At 38.1% G+C, this 15,730-nt stretch overlaps 1 protein-coding gene across 2 annotated transcripts in view; it reads left to right on the top strand.

Annotated features, from left to right (window-relative positions):
• LOC125235958 overlaps positions 1-15,730 on the top strand; it is a 41,553-nt gene that overhangs the window by 17,260 nt on the left and 8,563 nt on the right. For both annotated transcript variants that reach the window (XM_048142620.1, XM_048142619.1), the window contains exons 3-8: positions 7,673-7,944; positions 9,299-9,426; positions 10,551-10,726; positions 11,375-12,237; positions 13,294-13,422; positions 14,958-15,078. In XM_048142620.1, coding sequence (XP_047998577.1) covers positions 7,673-7,944; positions 9,299-9,426; positions 10,551-10,726; positions 11,375-12,237; positions 13,294-13,422; positions 14,958-15,078 — 1,689 coding nt within the window. The remainder of the gene's footprint in view (positions 1-7,672; positions 7,945-9,298; positions 9,427-10,550; positions 10,727-11,374; positions 12,238-13,293; positions 13,423-14,957; positions 15,079-15,730) is intronic.

The following is a 15,730-nucleotide window of genomic DNA, read 5'->3' on the forward strand; positions in this document are numbered from 1 at the left end:
TTATGAAATTTTCACCAAACATAGCTATTATAATGAATATTGCAGAAAAAATAAAATCGTACACGTATCTTGAAAACTTTTTTTTTATTTATAAAAAAAAACCTTTCAGATTTACATTTTTAATTTCAACACCCTTGCGGGTGTTTATTGTACCTGTATTTTTTAACAAAATAACAATAAAATTACCAGCTTTCAAATAGAGGCAAAATGGTTAAAATCGGTTCACGCAATAATCAATTATTCCATAAAAATCATCTTCCATACTAGCTCGCGCACATTAGTTTACTCAATTTGCCGATAGATGTCGCTGTACGTTGAACGCTCATTTCCTACATCGCGTTTTTCCTGATATAATGAGGTCGGTTCAGGAGCGTCCTTGCGACATGTCGTAAGTCGTTAACTATTGAAGTCGAATAGTCTTGATTTTATTTGGACGTTGTCTAACAATAAAATTGTATATTAAAATATTACTTTGTTATGTGGGAAATTGAGTCTTGAGGGATTAAGTCAAATGTGTAGAGTTCTATGAATAACATTTTGATGATTCAACTGTTGAAAGTTTGTACGGAACCCTCGGTGAGCGAGTCCGACTCGCACTTGACCGGTTTTTTTACTTTTAGTTTTAGCGTGGACGTGACTTGAACTCTAGCTCCATGCTTTTTCTTATACTACTTATTGTTGATTTCAATTAAACGAACGCCTTTTATAGAAAGAAATTAACATGAAATCGTATGCAAGCCTCTGTATTTGTCAAGACATTTTGACAAGTGTCAGCCTATTTCCTGAGCGTGACCGGCGCGTATAAATTGTACGCAAAGTAATTTCTCTTACAACATAATAGGTATTGCATGATATTAAAATTCAGGCGAGCATGTCTAGATTGTTCTACTTATGTATTGACAAATTAGTTAATGACAGTATTTTTTTTGTTATTGTACTGATGCAAAAATATTTCGTTGTTGAAGAACGTAATATACGTTTTAAAAACCCTAAAAATGGGGAAAGGGGAGAACTTACTTATCCTTCTTTAGGGGTGTGTTTTTATAAATAAAATAATAAATAAATCCATGACTCAGGAACCAATATCTGTGCTCATTACACAAATAAAATAATGCCCTTACCGGGATTCGAACCCAGGACCGCGGCTTAGCAGGCAGGGTCACTACCGACTGAGCCAGGCCGGTCGTCAATTTTTTATACAGGCATAGTAGAAATTTTGTCTCTTCGCCTCGTATCTTTTAGCATCGTTTTTTGCAGAGGCTTAAAAACTGTTCTTGCAGGAACAGTCCCGTCATAATTTACTATAAGTATCTAATACTGCTAGTAAGAAATAATGACGTTAGTAAGTTTACTACAAGGTTTAATACCAGTGTGAAAATGAGTCATTGCAATGAATTTGGTGCAAATTAAATGATGAAGCTAAATTACGGTCCGAAGATGCGTTTACAAAGCAAAGGTTACTGTCTTAATGGGTTTGATAACCCGTGCGTTGTTACTCTTTCTAACTTACTTACTCTGTGTTCCAAGTTCTTGGATATATTATTGGGTTGGTAAGAAAGTAATGAGCGATCGATTGAATTCCACATAAAATTTTTGAGAGAGTTCTAGAATCTTCTATGGTCGAAAGTATGTAAAGGGCGAGTCGCACAGTTTCTCGTCAGTCATTCACTAGCTGTCGCCGAGCTAATATAAGGAAGAAAATGGATGAATTAAAAGTGCATGTAAGGCATTGCTTACTATATGAATTTCAGTCTGGCCATTCAGCCGCCGAAGCAGTGCGTAATATATGTCAGCGTGTTGCTCCTGAAGTTGTGTCTGAGGCCACGGCGAAACGATGGTTCCAGCGGTTTCGTAGTGGCGACTTTTCATTATCAAATCAACCTAAGTCTGGTCGACCGGTGAAGATTGATGTAGCCAAATTAAAAACCTTAATTGAAGGAGATCCGAGGCTAACGAGTCGTACTCTTGCTACCGAGTTAGGCTGCTCTCATGTCACCATAGAAACACATTTACACGAGTTGGGAAAAAACTACAAATACAGTGTTTAGATACCGCACGAACTTGATAGAGATCAACTAAACCGCCGTGCCGATATCTGCATACAACTTCTGTCTTTTCGCCGCACATTCAACTGGTTGGACCATCTTATCACTGGAGATGAAAAATGGGTCTTATATATGAATCACACACGCAAACGTCAGTGGCTAGCTCCAAACGAAAAAGGAATAGAGGCACCAAAAACAGAGCCTCACCCGAAAAAAGTTATGCTGTCCGTTTGGTGGGATATTCATGGTATTATTCACTGGGAACTCCTACCAAGTGGAATGACTGTTACCGCATCAGTATACTGTAATCAGCTTGAAAATTTAAACCAAAAAATCTGTCAGAAGCGTCCACAGCATGCTAAAGTTTTTTTCTTACACGACAATGCTCGCCCACACATTGCAAAAGTGACTCGGCTAAAGCTATTGGAGCTAGGTTGGAAAGTGATACCTCATCCACCGAACTCTCCAGACTTGGCACCTACGGATTACGCATTGTTCAGATCGCTAAGCAATGCCTTGAATGAAAAAAAGTTCGATGATCAAGCCCATCTACGACAGTACATAGCTGAGTTTTTTGAATCTAAACCTAAGAACTTCTTCGCCGATGCTATTCATTCTTTACCAGAACGATGGAGACAAGTAGTAGATAACGAAGGCATTCATATTTTTGATAAATGATTAAAATAATAAATTAAATAAAAATTACAATATTGGTTATGATTCGCTCATTACTTTCTTACCAACCCAATATTTGAAGCTGTGTCAAGGATTAGATCTAATGTTCCGATGTTTTGTGTTTACTAAACATATTATCTGTCGTTTACAGTAAAACGTTTATGAATATAAACAATAATTACTTTGGCCGAAGCCCACGAAGTATGGAAAACTGAGATTTTATAAGTAATTATTTGTGGCTTGCGGGTAAAACGGGGATAGAGTTCAAAAAACATAACGTTTGGGTATAAGTTCAGGATATTTTAAAATATCGCCAAATACAGCAAAATATACTAGCTTTTGCCCGCGGCTTCACTCGCATTAGAAAGAGACAAAAAGTAGCTTATGTCACTCTCCATCCCTTCAGCTATCTCCACTTAAAAATCATGTCAATTCGTCGCTCCGTTTTGCCGTGAAAGACGGACAAACAAACAGACACACACACACTTTCCCATATATATGGATATTCAAAAATTAATTTATTTTGTTCAAAATAAAGTAAATTGGTGGGCTCCATAGTATACGGGTTATAAAGGCGATCGCCCACTACACAACTACTTATGTCTATAATTTATAGTCCAGCCTGGCTCGTTATTCTCTAGTAAGATGAATTTATTTGAGTCCCTAATTGTTTATACAGTGCGTGGGAGAGACTATTGTTTTTGAACCATAGCTTGAATTACGACTTTATTATGCATTTTACTGTTTTACATGGTGATTTTTAGTTCAGTTACCTGCAATACTATGTTACTGTTCGAAGGATAAATAGTTATTTGTTATACAAGTGGGGCAAAGTTGTATTTTAACGCAGAGTGTGGAATTGAAAAACGAGCAAGTGAAAGGATTCTTTAGTTGAACCACGAGCGAAGCGAGTGGTTCGAGAATAGAATCCTGAACTTGCGAGTTTTTTAACACACGAGAAGTAAAATACATTTGCACCCGAGTGTAACACAAAACTTTTCCCCTCACTATAGCGAGGAAACTACAACTCAAAAAAATGCGTTTATCACTGCTTCCAGTAGTTCCACAGGTGGTAAATCATCTTAAGTAATTACTAGATTCACCTACTTTTATCAATTTTAAAGCACTTAATTTGACTTTATTCAAGGTCAAATTACTTTACCCACTAGTGGATAAAATGCGTTTTTACCCGCTGGTATTAAATGACAAAACACGTGTTTCCGAGCTAGTGAGGGGAAAAATATATGACACGCTTTTATAATTCTACTTTACAAATAAGATAGTGTGCGATATGTGCACTTCGTTGTGAACATCATCATCATCATCATCATATCAGCCTTTTATCAGCCACTGCTGAGTATAGGCAGACATCTCTTCTAGTACGCCACTTGTCCCGGTCCTGAGCCCCGCAATTTTCCGGATGTCGTCCGCCCAACGAGCCAACGGATACCAAGCGTTTATTCAGTTGTGAACATAATATGCTGTATGTACCTACATAAATGGTTCAGGTTCAAAAACTTCAAATTACAAAAAAATCTCGAAAAATACTCGTTGAGTGCCGAATCTTAAGTAGTAATTTTTAACCGGTAACTCGGGTTACCCAAAACCATGATGCATGTAATTGAACTGCGTCGAAATATCGGGAACTTGAGAAAAAGCAATAAGGTAATCACAGTATATCCCGGACAAGACAATACAACCTACTAGTCTTCTTCTCGTGTCGATGGTGTGCGACTGTGCGGGCCCAAAAGGTAGCGACGTTTATCGCCCTGTCTGTCGCATCACGGAGGTCCTGTTGAGAGCAGGCGTACGGGCACGCTGGACAGGACAGCATGTGCTCCATCGTTTGTGGAGCTGTCCCACATCAGCATTGGGTATCTGAGCCGTGTAGGGCGCCCCACTTCAGCAAGTTCTTACTGCGGCCGGCCTGGGAGCCTATACTAGTGGAATTAACCGTAAATCATTCAAAACTTTTAAAGTACCTACTGTACCTAGTAAACTTTTATACTTAGTATTGTTGCGGACCCTGGCAAAGTACCTAATATTACTAAGTAATATCTGGGCGACCGAGCTTCGCTCGGCTCTATTTTAATATATCACGTCTTTAGATAAAAAAAAACTCTTATAAATACAAAAACAAAAAAAAAAGACAAAAAACAAAAACTTAAATTTCTGGCCGGGATTCGAAACCCTGAACACCTACGATCTATCTGCGTACATTAGACCGACCTCGTACGACTGAGCTAAGCGGAATCGATGCGCGCGCGGCGAAATTAAGGACCATATTTTACGTTTACAAACGCGAAATATAAACTCATGAAAACTCGAAAATTCGATAGATCGATCGATTTTTCACAAAACCCCCACATAACAAATTTCAGCGAAATCGTTAGAGCGGTTTCCGAGATCGTCGGTATATATAAATAAATATACAAGAATTGCTCGTTTAATAGTATAAGATTATTATATACTTTGTCCCATAAATTACTCGCCTGGTTGTGCTTGACTAGTTTCGATATGATATCACAATGTATTCATTCATGCACGCATGGAAGGAAGCACGTCCTCCAAGTAATCAATTTATTGTACAGGCGATACGACCTCGTATATGTACGTTAATGATATCAATTGCCGAAGATTATGATTATGTTATCATTGCAAATAGGTTATTAGAGAAGTTCTTAGTCAAAATATTATCAGCAATAACAAAATTTACAAGAAAAATGTACTTACCTGGGAACGACAAAGTCTATAAGAAAAACGTACCTGGGAATCATAAAGAAAAATCTACGCTCGTCTATATGGCGCCATGAAGTTGTTAGATGGCGCTAATAATAATATTTAACAATTATACTTATTAGATATGGGTCAAATTATTGAAACTGATGTTCTAAATGTGTTAACCCTGTGACTGAGAGATGCCAGGCGATGTAATTTGAGGCTTGAGCACACATTTTACTTTGACAAAATATCCTTTAGGTATATCCATTCTCTTTGCCATTACTTAGTTAAAGTATTTGCAAATCGTCAGCCAAAGCTTTAGAAATTTAAGAGAGGGCTGTCTACGTCTTCCTTTTGAGCCGCTTTTTTACCATTTCTAAAAGACTTTTTATATTAGGTATTGTAGGATTTGTAGGCAATGAAAATAAGGGATGTCTCACTGTCTCAGATCACATATAATCTAACAATCTTCGTGGAACATTTTAATATCACGGAAGAGTTTCATATCCTTGTTTGGTGATAAAACATGCATTACCTATGCAAGATTTTTTATGCCAGCTCGCTCTATTTATTATGATAATCACTATGTTCTATGTATGGAACGCTCATTTCTTATGTGTGAAAATGTATGGCGTATAAGGTATTTCATTGTGAAAAAACAGTAATTTGCGTTTGACACTTATGCGCAAGAGAAAACTCATGATTAGTAGGGATTTTAAATGCAACATTTTGCAACGCGATCTATCTTTAGCATACTTGCGAACATACTAAACAAATAGTACTTGGCCGTGAATGTGAGGTTTTAGCACCTTGTTAAACACTCATGTGTCATGTCATGTGCAAAATTACGATTCACTCGAGAATAGTTAACAATTTGTAGCTAAAGTCGGACCAACTAAGGCACTGGTCCCATCAAAAATAATGAGTAAATAATGTAAGTGTAAATAAAAGAGACGCGACGCGATTAGGGCATGCAGAACCGGTTCCAAGAATTTCATTTCCCGGTTCTAAGTGGGACTGGAACCGGGAGTCCTGGTTCTTTCCTGGTTCTTAGTATTTTTAGGGTTCCATACTTCCATAACAAAAAGATTCAAAAACAACCCGCGCGCGATTCTCTCCGTCTGTCTGTGTGCTTTGAGAGAATTAGCACATTGGATTGGAAATAAATTAACAAATTAACCTTACTGTGGTTTGTTTACGTTATACATACATACCTATAAGGAAGTACAATACCATGGTTTGCAAACAATGTTGCAAATTAAATTATTTGCAATAATTATCATGTTTATCTTGTCATATTCAACTCTATTAATGATTTACAAATATTAAAAATGCCATTGCACAAATACAAATGCAGATGCAATTTAAAAAAAAAAAACGGATATTTTGAAAAGAACCGGGAGCACCGGTTCCTAATTTTTAGTCCCGGTTCTTTCGCCACCATAAAATTACCGGGATTTCCCGGGAAATTAAGAACCGGGAAATACCGGGAGCATGCCCTAGCGATGATAGAGCGAACAAGTTACAGTTCGTGGCCGAGCTATGATCTATAAATCGCTCTAGCTATGATCTATTTAACCCCTGACGCAAAAACGACGAAGTGTTATAAGTTTGACGTGTCTGTTTCTGGCATCGTAGCTCCCGAACGGATGAACCGATTTAGATTTAGTTTTTTTTTGTTTGAAAGCTGAATTAGTCGGGAGTTTTCTTAGCCATGTTTCATGAAAATCGGTCTACTATGTCGGGGTTTTTTTTTTAATTTTAATTTTGTGATTAGGTTATGTTCGTCTCTATCGTCTACATCTCATAGCTTAGCTACTCGCTTTTGGTGGGCGCTACAAGCAATGATAAAGTGCGGCAGTGTCATTGTCGTCTAAAGTGTCAAATTCCTATAAAAATATTACGTTTATAATGACAATTTCATCTTTGACCTATTTAAATCGGCTTCAATTTTGTTTAGACGGACTCTGAGGATGCATATTTTTAGGATTCCTTATCCATAGTCTACTAAAAGTCCACTGACAATCATTTCGGCCACGGCCGGCAAGCTGTTCAGCGATGTAACTTTTTACTTCTAACTGACAAGACATGACATTACCGCCTGGCGGGGCAGGTCGTCAGTAGACTCCTTTAGTTTCGCTATGTAGGTCTATCTATCCCTCCATCCGCCCATGTTCCAAAATTGAGTTTTGTTACAAATATTTCCGTTATAAATTCCTCAATTGTTTCAGGTGACGTTGCAGTACCTAACAAGCATAAGTTCGACTCGCGAACATTCGTCAAACCGAAGAAGCGGGCCCAACGACCAAGCATTCAGAGCATCGTGGAAAGCTCGCCGGCTCAAAACAAGTACCTGACCTACAACAAGTACTCAGCGCCGCTCGGGCCTTTGAGCCCTATATTGAGGCTGAAGACATTTAATGTGGAGACGGATACGGATAACAGCAATGCGATTAAAGAGTATGCGAAGAGACGAAGCTTGGTCAGTGAAGAAGAGGCACAGGTGAGTTCAACTCTTTAAGACAGACTTCGTTTACTGTATAGTCCAGATCCTGTTGACTCGAAACCAGTACCTGACCTACAACAAGTACTCAGCGCCGCACGGGCCTTTGAGCCCTATATTGAGGCTGAAAACCTTCAATGTAGAGGCGGATTCAGATAACAGCAATACAATTAAAGAGTATGCGAAGAGACGAAGCTTGGTTAGTGAAGAGGAGGCACAGGTGAGTTCAACTGTTTAAGACACGCTAAGTAACCTTTATAGTCGCGATCCCGTTGACTCAAAACAAGTATCTTACCTACAACAAATATACAGCGCTGCTCGGGTCTTTGAGCCCTATATTGAGGCTGAAGACATTTAATGTGGAGACGGATACGGATAACAGCAATGCGATTAAAGAGTACGCAAAAAGAAGGAGTTTGGTTAGTAAAGAGGAGGCACAGGTGAGTTCTCCATAAAACTTTCATACCATACCATACCCCTGTTCGACTCAAAATCTCACGTGCAACAAAACCGATACGGGAAAGCGCCAACTTTTTTTCAAAATACCAATGTCAGGTTTGAATGAAGAAAACGAGGTCTTTGCCCAGCAGTCTAACACTAAAGTAGGTGAACTAAAAAGTATCTTCAACAGGACTGAAAAACACTACACGGAAGTATTGTCAACTCAAAGATAATTTATTATTCCGACTTAATATAAATCCGATTATCGAAATTATCAGTTTTATGCGTTCTTTGTACTTTACATCCGTTTTTAACAGTTGCTAGTATATCGAAAGCATTGTGTCATATGTTTACATAGGTGTAAACTGCCTTGGCAAACACAACTGCGTTACGTTAACCGAGACGCACTAGTGTTGTTTGTTTACATGATTTATCTGTTGCTTTTTAGCATATATTTAAATCATAGATGCTTGATTTATGATGCGGAAATTAGACAGCGATTCACATATTAAAATAAGTACAATAATATGTAATACCACATGATCTGGGGCCCGCCAAAATGAGCCAAACGTGCCAATTTCGATTCTAATTAACACAACACACGCTTTTTCTTTCATATGTGTAATTTATTTCGGTTTTAACTCTTCATTTCCGTTTGAATTATACTAGATAAACAAAATTAATGAGGTCAATAGCCAACTTATTAAACATATAAATTTTCAATTGCTTTGTTCTTATTCTTTAAAGTTGATTGATGTCTAAAATTATCATTGTGGTCTGTCATTCCCTCACTCACTCAAGTCCTTGATGATCATAAAAATTCTTAGAGTACTTCCTGAAATTTTACAAGCCCATGTTCACCCTAGCCAAATTATGTAACTGGGACTGTATCCATTATGTTTCTTATTTTCAGCTGGAAGACGTAGACATGACGCTAGTATCAGAGGCGTCAGAGCGTCTGTCTTCAGACCACCTGCCTTCCAAACCCATCAACATCGATCTATCTCAGCCAGCACACAATCTCCACAATACCTTTAATAAGTGAGTGTTACGATCCTAGTTAGATTACTTTTCTAGTCTTGTGAGCAAGGACTCCGCTAAAGCCTCCGCCACACATAAAGCGTTTTGATAGCGTAGCGTTAGCGAAGCGGAATGCGCGATGAGTACACAGGTACTCATAAGCCTGATAAGTGCCATGGTCCACATCGTTAAATGGCATTCCGCTTTCTCTCTTAAGAGAAAAAAAATATTAAACTTTTAAGCTATAATAATTAAGCTTAGCTTACTAATGAAAAAAAACTTATAAAATCGTCTATGACTTGTTTTATAATTCGATGACATAGCAAATTCTAATAAAAATAGAAGGCGAAAGTATAACGTAACGCTAATAATGTCCCGTCATCAACTATTCTTATAACAGCTACTTTCAAATTTTTCGAGTGACTTTATTTGTAGTGGTGCAATTTATTTCGCTAAATATGAAATATACTTTAGTAAGGTACAGTCAACCAATTGGAACCCTAGGCCACTGTAGAACTATGTCGTAGTGACGTTAGAAATCAGATTGTGAGAAATCTCTTACTGCTTATTATTTTGACACGGTTGTAGAGTGGCCTAGGGTTCCAATTGGTTGACTGTACAGCGGGGGCAAATATCGACTGGGGACATTATAACTGATCCATTTTTTCCATTATTACACTATTAAGTTGAGTTCCACATGTATCCACTGAACACGCGTGTGGCGCGTGCCATATATAACCTGTAGATACTCAATTTGATAATGCAAACATTGTAAAATGAAAAACATGGACAAAAATGGATCAGTTGCATTACCCCGCTGTACCTTATTTAAAAAAAGTCTCCTTGCTCTTTTAGCTACCTTAGTCTTTCTCTTGATAATTTTAGGTCATTTTAATTTCCATAATTTCTTCGAGGGTTGCTACAAGAGAGAGCTTGAGATGAGGGTTGGCACTACTTGTCGTTCCTTTGAGTACGTTAACACAGATACGATGTTTGTTTGACTCTTAAGAACTCCAAATAGTCAAAATAGACAACGCTACTTGACCCTGAACTGCTGCTAGCCTTCGGTTTTGTGTGAAGTTTCTTTTCTGTACTATTATTTAGTGATCTGGCTATAATTATGTATTCTTTTATAAACATTGCAGGGGCCTCACGAACATAATGAACGAACGCGGCAGCCTCAACATGTACCAAAGCGGCGAGTCCTTAATGCGCATGTCGCCTCCCAGCCTGGTGTCTTCCCTCATGATGGAGAGCTCCGGCAACTTCAACCAGGAGTCCTTGGACAGTAGGAAGAGTTTGACGTCGCACAGGGATTCAGGTAAAGTATTTAGTTAGTCACAGTTTCGTTTTCTTTCAACCCTTTATTTGCCAAGACTGGCACTGAAGCTTTAGTAGTTTCATGTGTTCTGCCTACCCCTTTATGGGATACAGGCGTGATTTTATGTATGTATGTATGTATTTAGTTAGTTACGCGAATCCAATAGGTTGTGTGAAAGAGGATATGAGGAAGAAAGATGTGAGGGCATTATCAGAATTTGGACCCCCAATTAGCGTAAGTTGTTAACAAAAATTAACTCACTGTCAGTTTTGTAACGATAATGGAACATGGAAATTAACCCATTTTTACTGCAAATTAACCCGTATTTGGCTGTCGTAGAAAAAGTATAATATACAATTGTAACATTATGAAGGCTAAAAGTCTCGTACCAAACGCGGTACTCAACTTTTATAGCCTTCATAAAGTTACCATTATATAATATACTATTAGGGTTCCATACCTCAAAAAGGAAAAACGGAACCCTTGTAGGATTACTCGTGCATCTGTCTGTCCGTCTGTCACAACCAATTTTCTCCAAAACTACTTAACCGATTAACTTGTGATTTAGCACACATGTGTTTATTTTTACCTTCTAATTGATAACTAAAGCAAAGCGTCCTTTAAATAATTCTCCTGTTTTTCTTGCAGGAATAGCACCAGCAGGCCGAGAAAGCATAGACCCAATGATGACCAGCATGACCCTCTCCATACTAGACGAAAAAGACATGAGCACAAGCTTCCTCTCTCAAACCACCTACCCCGACAACGACAGCCTTATGGACTCCCTTCCCCCCTCCCTCGTCAGCTCAGTCAACTCCTCATACATAGTCTCAAACATGTCCAAAGCCAGGGAATCCACAGACTCTAACAACATCTTCAGCTCAGCAACATTCACTCATCTAGAACAATCCGAAAAGCTACTCTCCGCTCGACCGCGCCACCAACCCTTCAATCATTTCCAAAAACGCGAAAACGATATCAGAAAATCCGAAAGCTACACCAAAGCTAAAGAAGAGGCTTGCCAGATCGACCCGAGCAAGGTACTCATGGAAAATGGCGATAAAACCACAACTAAAACACCTAACAAATCAGAAATGTCCGAAACCGTTACTCTCCATTATTCTAACTCAAAATTCAGGCGGGATGAAAAAGAAAACTTGAATTCTACCTTCGAAAAAGACGACGCCTTTTACAAAGACATGAATATGCCTAGAACTGTAGATTTGGGTAAAAATAGCCTAAACGTTACCTTAGACAAACAGGAGTTGAATGAGATTATTCAAGCGCGTCAGAAGCTGTCTCTAGCTAGAAAAGCTTTGCCTGACGATAAACTGCCTAACCAGGCGGACGCGATAAAAACCATACAACTACCGAATCAGACGATCACGGTGCCTCGGCATAGTATGGAGAATGCTTCTGAACTGTTGTCGAGAAGAAGAATGAATAATAGTTTTGATAAAGAGGAGCCTGCGACGAGAGATACGCCTAAAAGGAATGCTACGTTCAAGAAGGTAAATTAAACTTTATTTGAGAAATTGAACCGTCCAAGTATCCCCAAAATCAAGTGGGTTATATAGGCTATTTTTTTCAACCCCACTTTGTCACATGTGTATTTTTAACGCGAGTCATACTCAGAATCGCGAGGTCTTTCGATCCTGATAGAAGAAAAAAAATGTCCCAAGATTTCTATATATTTTTCAAACCTTCCATTCCGTTACCACCATACATAATGTATGAAGAAATGGTAACGGAATGGGAAAAAACCTTGGGACACCTTTTCTCCTATAGGATTGAAAGAGCTCGCGATTCTGAGTAGAAATCATATTAAAATTTCCAGATCAAAAAAAAAAGTGGGGGGGGGGGGGGGCAACTTTAAAAAAATTGGCCCATATGTTCCCTCTGCCTTTTTAAAACTTAACACAAGTTTATTGCCTGTCAAATGTTCGTTATAAGTGCGTTTTCACATTATCCGATCCGATATCGGATGTAGAAAGAATTCCAAAGGCAAAAATTAAAGATGGCGGCTTAGATATATGGGATATCGGTCCTACATCCGATATCGGATCGGATAATTTGAAAACGCAGTAATAGTGTGCATGTGCAAGTTAATCTGTGCTAACCCGTAATTTAATGAATAACTGAATGAAAATTGGACCCTATCACTTTTTAAAGTCCAAATTCAAGTGGGTATGGGCAATATAGTAAAGGCGTTCACATGGCGTAATTTTTTCCTGTGTACCTTATAGGTACGAGATTTTATCAAACACCCTAGTGTCATATGGCATTTATGGCAACTGTTCACATGGACTGCGAGATTTTCTAGCATAATTCTTCGTATGTATACTGAAAATGAAATATGTATTTATTTTTCAAGTAGGCATATTACAATGCTCACATGAACAGCTACGCTACGCCGGCTCTAACCCTACGCCTCAGCCTCGAGAAGATTTTTACTAGTTATTGGCTATGTATAATGGCGTTCGTGAATGTCAGCTGCCACTTAGTTGGTGGGTTGAAAAATGGCAGCCATCGCAGCAAAATAATACGTTTTCTTATTCATTGTTTAGGTGTCGCCGCGAGCAGCCTCTATGGACGGTACTGTGGTATACGCGGCGAAGAAGGATGAGAGTGAACTGATTGACATCAATCTGGCCACTACGAACCTTATTGAGTCGAGTGAGAGGACAACACTTGAGGTCAGTAATTTTTTTTTGTCAATGTAGTAGTAGTAGTAGTAGTAATCACTTTATTGTGTACAACAGTTTATATACAATTTGTAGGAATAGAGATACAAAGGCGAGCTTATCCCTATAAGGGATCTCTTCCAGCTAACCTTGGAGAAGATGAGAGGATCGTTCCAGTACGTAAGATAGACAAACTTACAGGAGTACAATAAAGGTCAAAAGTAATCCAAAATATTGCTAACAATTATGTAAACTACATAAGACTTATATTGACCGGGATATTATAGACCGTGATTACCTTTTTGATTTTTGTCGAGCTCCCGATATTTCGACGCAGTTGCATGCATCATGATCACGGAAAACACAAAAATCACAAAAGCTCAAAAGCACAAACACAAAAGCTCGACAAAAATCAAAAAGGTAATCACGGTCTATATCCCGGTCAATATAAGTCTAATGAAAATAACCGTGAATCATTCAAAACTCTTATAAACTACATAAATACAAAATGACACTATAAAATAAATTGCATACTAGAGTACATAGATATAATACAAAATAAGTACCTAACCAATATATAAATATATCAATACATACATAATATATATATATATATATATATATATATATATATATATATATATATATATATATATATATAAATGCCAGAAATTAATTAGAATGAAAGTTAACTACTTTCAGAATGTGGCCAAGTAACAAAACACGTTACATCTAGCAAGTCAATTAGGGGTCATTGCTTAAATATTCTTTATTGCACCACAGATTTACAAATAGCAGAATTACATTAAACATACATTTCCCAAAATGTCCTATGTAGTTTGTATGAAACCTTCCTTTTTTGTTACCAGATTTCTATATATTTTCGGTAACAAAAAAGCAAAGTTTCATACAATCAACCTAGGACATTTTGGGAAACCTAGTGGATCTTGTTCAGCATCATGGACTTTATCAGCCTACCAATTTTTCTCCAAATCGGAGACATGATCCAAATGTACAAACTTATAGGGAATTGCTGTTGTACTGTTCTTTACTGCAATTACTTTGTTTTTTGTTATCAATTGTACAATAAAGAGTTTACTACTACTACTACCTCAGACGAAGGATACTATAGACTTGACGCAAGCGTACACCCGTAAGGGACAGATATAGAATAATCGAGCGAATTTAAGAATCACTTTAAAAATGGCTGACAGTTTACCATAAACAACCTACGTAATTTGGGCGGATAATAAGCTTGACAAGTCACGTCCTTATTGTTTGCCACAAACTCGTTTCTGGCAGCAGCGAAAAAGTGAAACTATGACAAAGACAAAAAATAACATTTTGCTCTCTGTCACTCTTATTATAATTTGTATGTGACCATCTCGTTCGGTAGTGGTATTATTATTTGGCTGTCTAGTCTATAGTATCCTTTGTTTAAGACTACTACAGACAGACAGACACGTCAAACTTATAACACCCCGTCGTTTTTGCGTCGGGGGTTACAAATCTACTCGTTCTATTACTAACGTGAGATATATTTACAGGACTGGGGTTCGCAGCAGCGGGCGATGGTGTGCTCTAGCGAGAGCACGGATACCGGCACCTTCAGCTCCTCCAGTCCACCCGACAGCGTTCCTGATACTCAGCATGATCCAACTCATCCAAGTATGTATAGTCCAAGACATATATAACTCCGTATAGACAGCTACACTCTTAAGAAATTACAACTATTCCAAATTTCAATTAGATAGCATTAGTAGTTCTCGAGATAATTAGTAATGTAACAGACGGACAGACAGACGGACAGAGTCGCACCATAAGGGTTCCTGTTGTACAGTCAACCAATTGGAACCCTAGGCCACTCTACAACCATGTCAAAATGACATGCAGTAAGAGATTTCTTATAATCTTATTCATAACGTCACTATGACATAGTTCTACAGTGGCCTAGGGTTCCAATTTGTTGACTGTACCTTTTTGGTACGGAACCCTAAAAAGGTACGCTGGCCTAGATTGCGTTACACCTTTTGGGGACGCTCGGCTAGATGGCGCTAATATTAATATTTGACATTTTAACACATATCAAGCTAAGAATATGGCCCAAATTGTCAAAACTGAGGTTCAAAAGTTTTAAGCCTGTGTCGAGAGATGGCAGTCTATGCACTGTGATTACACATTTTACTTTGACAGTAACTCTCTATAATATTCGATCCTCTTTGGTATAGTCAACCAATTGGAACACTAGAACACTGTAGAACTATGTCATCAGTTGTTTTTTGTGTCTTGTCTCCACTACCACAAAGGTTGTCTGGAAGAG

Source organism: Leguminivora glycinivorella, chromosome 18 (genome assembly GCF_023078275.1).
Source record: "Leguminivora glycinivorella isolate SPB_JAAS2020 chromosome 18, LegGlyc_1.1, whole genome shotgun sequence".
Taxonomy (NCBI): domain Eukaryota; kingdom Metazoa; phylum Arthropoda; class Insecta; order Lepidoptera; family Tortricidae; genus Leguminivora; species Leguminivora glycinivorella.